The sequence below is a fragment of the Macrobrachium rosenbergii genome, chromosome 4 (genome assembly GCF_040412425.1).
Source record: "Macrobrachium rosenbergii isolate ZJJX-2024 chromosome 4, ASM4041242v1, whole genome shotgun sequence".
In the NCBI taxonomy this organism is placed as follows: domain Eukaryota; kingdom Metazoa; phylum Arthropoda; class Malacostraca; order Decapoda; family Palaemonidae; genus Macrobrachium; species Macrobrachium rosenbergii.
The window spans coordinates 19970305-19977500 of NC_089744.1; the positions used below are offsets into that span (position 1 = coordinate 19970305).

At 31.4% G+C, this 7196-nt stretch overlaps 1 protein-coding gene across 1 annotated transcript in view; it reads left to right on the plus strand.

Moving 5' to 3' along the window:
• Positions 1-1162: 1162 nt before the first annotated feature.
• Positions 1163-7196, plus strand: part of LOC136830940 (NK1 transcription factor-related protein 1-like) — a 34128-nt gene continuing 28094 nt past the window's right edge. The window contains exon 1 of the mRNA XM_067090902.1: positions 1163-2237. Coding sequence (XP_066947003.1) covers positions 1391-2237 — 847 coding nt within the window. The 5' untranslated portion in view covers positions 1163-1390. The remainder of the gene's footprint in view (positions 2238-7196) is intronic.

Sequence of the window (7196 nt, forward strand, 5' to 3'; positions counted from 1 at the left end):
CACGATAATCCCGTATCTATTTTAGAATGTTTTGTCATCGGTTTTCAGTGGCTGATATCCATTTTATTATTATTATTAATATCATATTTACTCTCTGCAAACGGCATCCTCTTCCTCATTAAGACAATCATTACCTCTCCTGGTAAGGATATAATTCATCTTATCCCTTATACACAAACATATCTTCATATAAATGTATTTCACTCCTTTTCCCTTATACATTATGTGCGTTGCTTCTGCTTGCCTGTAAACCAGTGCTTGCATTTTGTCATTTCCCCGTAACATATAGACAGGCGCCATATAGATTCCGTTCGCCTCCTCCCCACGTCCCATATGATTCCCCTCTTGGCTGAAGTCATTGTTATTTGTGATTTATCTGCTTATCCCTCAGGAAAATCCTCTTTGTCCTCTCTGTCCCCTGGCCCCCTTCGTCAGGAAAATATCATCTTTCTAATTAATCTTTCATTCGGTTCCCCTTGTGGCCTCTAAAACGAAATGAACCTCAAAAAGAATAAAAAATAAACTAGCCAAGCTCACTCGCTCGCTCTTTCGCTCTCCTACTCATTATTTCTTCTCTCTCTCTCTCTCTCTCTCTCTCTCTCTCTCTCTCTCTCTCTCTGGTCGCCCTTTTCCTTCTGTCTTCCTTAGCAGCACCTCCTCCCCATCCTCCTCCAGATGGCGCGTCCCTACCCTTCCTCCTGCAGCCTCTCCGTCCTCTATTCCTTGATTCCCCACCTCCTCCCAAACCACCACCATCCCCAATCCCCCACCCGGGGAGGAACCATTGCCGCCAGTAATTGCCACTGTTAACTATGGCCCCATATTGGACCAATTCCCCTGTTAGCGTCAAGTTTTATCTTGGCGCGGTCAATTTGTGTCGCTGGCTCGGAGATGTCTCGCGGGAACGCTTCTGTCAGCGTTTATCAAGCCTAATGATGTCGTTGAACTCCACCCACCGAAGCGTACAAGCCCTGCCCCCTGTTTGAGGAGGACCAATAGGAGGGACTCTTTCATCTCGCTCCTCCTCCTGTGGTTTGTTTATAGCATGACGCGGGAGATCCCGCCAATGAGGCGCGCGATCACTAAATTGAGTGGTGGCAAAGAGCCAATGATGGCGCCCCTTACAGAAAGCGGCGAAGATACACTGAAAGGGAGATGTCAAGATGCCCCGAGGAACGAAACACAGACGTTACATTGACTTATCGGAGGGTAGTCAGTGCGTTGCGTACAGGGACACTTGTGTGAGAGAACGTTGGATAATAGGAGAGATCCTGCGTTCCGAATATCACCTTGCGCCTCGGGAATGGAACTCGGAACTTTAAAGTGAACTATAAACAGTTTTTGTGAAAGACAGCGAAAGAGATTGATCATAATTTGAGAAGGTAGAAAAATGAAAAATCGAGCCGAAGAGGCGGTCAAGCGGCCGAATTCTTGCGATGAGTTCCGGAGGCACAAGCACCCGAAAATCGACTTCGAAGAGCCGATGGATACTTACGATGGTGTCAGGTTAGACGCGGCGGACTCGTCGCCCCTCGAGAGGTTCTCCCCGGTAGACTTGTCAGGCGAGGGACCGAAAGTCACAACGACCGTCTCCGAACTATCGGGGAGTGGCCTTTCCCGCCCTGTCCTGAAAATCCCGTCGACCATGAAGTGCTTGGCAACCTTTGACCTGCCGGGAAAGGCTGACCTACACCAGCTCCTCACCAGTAACCTGGCCCAACATTTGGCGGTGCAGAATGAGAAATTAAAGACCAACTTTCTCTTCAGCCACCCGCACCACCCGGCGCATCGCGGCCCTTCTTTTATGAGTCCCAACGCCCACGCCAGAGAAGTGATTCCCGGCACCCTTGACCTCAAAGATCGCATAGCGCCGAGAGAAAGAAGGGAGGAACCTCCTGACGAAGGGCCGTCGGTCGGGGAGGACCAGGATCCCGAGGGAGAGAAGAGGGTCCTGATAGACAGCTCCCACGAGAGGAGAGGAGGACGTCTGACAACTGACGGAGAAGAGGACGAGAGTGATGGGGAGAGAGAAGGGGAAAAAGAAGGGGACAATGAACAAGACGACGACGAAGAGGGCGGGAGAGGGCCGGACGGCAACACGGCGCCCCGGGTCACGCCCTTCTCCGTCATGGATATACTGGACCCCAACAAATTCAACGGAAGGACCAACGATGATGACCTCCAAGATTCTTCTTCCGACCGACAAGAAGAGGAAGAGGACAATGCTTACATATCAGGTAAGGGACACAAAATTCAGTTTGATGATTATTATTATTAAAATAATATACAGTACATTTTATTATTATTATTATTATTTTTATTATTATTATTATTATTATTATTATTATTATTATTATTATTAGTTAATAAATCCTATTTTACAATAGTATCATACTACTGAAGCAACTATCGTCACCGACATTACTACTGAAATGCAAATAGTCTAGATAATTATGGGGTCATGGAATTATTACCATCATCCTATTTTACAATAGTTCATACTTGTAATAAGATAATGCAGATATTATTATTATTATTATCATTATTATAAGATAACATTATTATTATTATTATTATTATTATTATTATTATTATTGTTGTTTTGTTGTTGTTGTTGTTGTTGTTATTATTCTTGGTGTCGTTGTTGTTGTTTTGTCTAGAAAGACTACATCAGTATACCCGTATATTATTTATTGCTATTATCATCACCATCTCTTCTTTTTTTTTTATCCTGGTGGTATTGCCTTTTATTAGCGAAAAATCATTATTATGCAGGTATCATCAATAATGAGGCTTGTGATGGTAGGTTAAAACTCGCCCTTTTGAATGAGTTATTAGACTAAAATAAAGACGGTATAAAAAAAATGATGACTTTTTGTGATCATCATTCAGTATCAGGTCCAGCGATTATAAGCTAACAATAACAGTAATTATTATAATTGTTTTTCTCGGTGACGATGGTGGTACTCTATTCTTAACAATCTATTAAAATTATTACTGTTATTCTCCTCGGTATGAACGATGTAAACGCCATATTATCTCGGATTTATGTCTCTCACATTTTAATATATTCATTGCCATAATTAATAATTTTTATCAATTTTGCCGTTAATGTTGTAGGAGTGGTTTGTTCGTTTCAAGGCAAGGCATTATAAACAAAATTATTATTATTATTATTATTATTATTATTAATCATGCTAATACTAAGACAATAAAAGTGGTATTAACTGTACGTAGAAACCCATGACCAAATAATTCCTTTAATTATTCTTAGTTCATTCCTTCGGGAAATTTCACAAATGATACACATCTAAGTGTATGTAGATTTGTGTATGTGTATTAACACACGCTGATTCACATAATTATATATTTATCTTTCATATTTTTTCAGCCTGGTCCGATTACCTACTATGATTTCTGAGTTATATTATATATATTATATATATATATATATATATATATATATATATATATATATATATATATATATATATATATATATATATATATATATATATATATATATATGATATACATGTATATTATATGTATTATATACTAAACCACAAATATAGTTTTACATTACCGACATTATGTCTTGGGAATAAGTTACATCGAAGGGGAATTATAATAGATAAGTGCACTTTCCCCAGCCAGGATTCGAACTTGGGCTTATGATTTAGATGTAACGGTGAAGAGTCGATTTCGATAAACTCAATGCACTCACCAGTTACAATTTCCGCTAGGTGTGATGTATAGCTAAGATAAAGTAAATTCGATATCAAAGGAAATTTTCGGATTAATATTTGCGAATATAAAAAAATTCGCGCTTGTATAAGTGACAAAAATTTGCACACGTTTATGTAAATTATTTCTGATTTCTACGGCGGATAATTATCGGATGCGTTGGCAATGGCTGTATTAAATTAATATTAGTATATATATATATATATATATATATATATATATATATATATATATATATATATATATATATATATATATATATATATATACTGTATATATATAATATATTTATATATATATACTATATATATATATACATACTATATATATATATATATATATATATATATATATATATATATATATATATATATATATATATATATATATATATATATATATATATGTATATATATATATATTCTTAATGATATACGTAGGTATTCATATGTTTGAATATGATCTTATTCTTAATGATACAGTTATAATAAGTTTATAAGTAATCAGATTTTACAGTTATAATAATATTTATAAGTAATTCAGATTTTTGGGTATAATAATATTTATAAGTAATTCAGATTTTTGGGTTAAAACAAAATCGTGCTGACGAGCAAAATCTCTTTCTTCATGTAAAGAAATTATTATGAATAATCTACGCTTGGTTATTTATTTGTTCATTTATTCATTATGGGACCGGGCGACCTAATTATTCGTCAGAGTAACTTTAGGTTTCCGGCATTCAGCTTTTGACCACCGCTGCCGAGTCCGAATAATTAGACTTAACCAATTTCTCACGGAAAGCGAGAAGTTAGTACACTATATTTTGTACATTTTTTTTTTTCTCTTTTCTATTTTCAGCGTCTCTTTTCTTGGCTTGCTGGAAAATTTTTGTTTTAATCTGAAAAAAAAATTTACATTTGTAAAACGGATACCAATCTTGCCATATTGGTTGTTATTGTGAAATTTAATGGTGTATTTTCATTAGCTTCAAAGCTATTTTGGTTGAACAATAATAATAATAATAATAATAATATTATTATTATTATTATTCATAATAATCATAATAATAATAATAATAATATTATTATTATTATTATTATTATTATTATTATTATTATTATTATTATTATTATTATTATTATTATTATTCAACCAAAGTAGCTTTGAACTTAATGAAAACATCCCATTAAATTTCACGATAACAACCGACATTGCGAGATTGTTATCAGTTTTATAAATTGAAAAAAAAAATTCAAATTAAATAATAAATTATTAATTTCTGATAATGACAACAGTGACAAATAGACCGATGATCACTATTAAGTGTAAACTACGAACTAGTAAAGTTCTGTTGATTTAATGGCGACTGTCTATAAATACGGCAAACTGAGAATTTAAATTCATTTTAAGACGCAAACCTTTATAAGGAAAAGATATATTAAAATCAGGCGCAAACATATCGTGACTTTTATTATTATTAAAAGTAAAATCATTTCACCGCTCTTTCTGAAGTATTTGGAAAAAACAAAGCAAAACTCATGATAAATTCTAAGTACGTCGAGATGAAATTTTTTATGAGGAAATAAATATAAAATTACTATGTCAAGTATAATAATAATAATAATAATAATAATAATAATAATAATAATAATAATAATAATAATAATAATAATAATAATAATAATAATAATAATAATAATAATTATAAATTCATAGTAGCATGAGTCTTAAAATGGAGAAACAAATCCACAGTTATGTATATGTACATATATTAAAGGATAAATCTGTACGGATTTCGAAAACTATCTGTCCAAATTTATCCTTAAATAGATGTACGTATAAATAACTGTCGATTTGTTTCTCCAATAATAATAATAATAATAATAATAATAATAATAATAATAATAATAATAATAATAATAATAATAATAATAATAATAATAATAATTACCGTTCGAACTCCTTTTTTTCATAAAGATTTTTTCCACTATTTTACTTTTCAAAAGCGGAGAATGAAATGGCAAAATAAATATACCTTTGAAAAAAAGTAAGCGTTTGCAATGATGTGTTTATTAAAAAAAAAAAAGAAAACGATAAACGACAGTAATAGTAAAGTGGGTGAACGTAATTGAAAAAGCGGAAATGAAAAATTATTATTATTATTATTATTATTATTATTATTATTATTATTATTATGACTCAAATACAGTAAAAATTAATAAAAAACTAATAGTTGAAATATATAGCACAGAGTTTAAATATATGCTAAGTGGAACAAAGGCCAATTATATTAATGAATAAAATATATTGCAGGAATTACCCGCTTAATATCTACATTTAAATAAACGATAACAAAATTTGATGAGTTGAGTCAAGCAATTCTTCAGGTTCCTCGCGAATATTTTTTCGTATAATTTTAGTGAAGGTAGTTTGTTTCAAAATGCTATGAAACCCCTTCCGGATTTATAAATTAGCTTTCTTTCTCTCTCTCTCTCTCTCTCTCTCTCTCTCTCTCTCTCTCTCTCTCTATATCTATATATATATATATATATATATATATATATATATATATATATATATATATATATATATATATATATATATATATATATATATATATATATATATATATATATATATATATATATATATATATATTTATATCACACGATATATATATATATCATATATATATATATATATATATATATATATATATATATATATATATATATATATATATATATATATATATATATATATATATATATATATATATATATAATTATATATATATATATAGTATATATATGAACCATCCGTAGGAATGAGATTGCTATCTCCACGTGAGCTCGATGGGCTAGTGAACAGTAAACCCATGAGCGATCAGCGGATCCAACAAACGTGAGCAGATCGTTGCACCACTCAGTCACTTTGCCCACTTTCTATGATTATAGCCTACCTACAGAATTTTATACGTATTCTAAGATATATATATATGTATATATATATATATATATATATATATATATATATATATATATATATATATGCTTAAAAATAACAGTAGTTGCGCGTGAATTTTGTATATAATTTATGGGAAATTACAGGCTGAAGTTCAGTACTGAACTTCTGCCTGTCATTTTCCTGTGGTATTGGGTTATATATATATATATATATATATATATATATATATATATATATATATATATATATATATATATATATATATATATATATATATATATATATATATATATATATATATATATATATATATATATATATATATATATATATATATATATATATATATATATATATATATATGCGTGTGTGTGTGTGAGAGAGAGAGAGGACTCTTGAAGGTGTCACCTTTCCAATTCTAAGCAATCATTTTGCGGTGCGGTTGCTGGCCATATGCCCTTCTTCACTATAATAGTGACCCA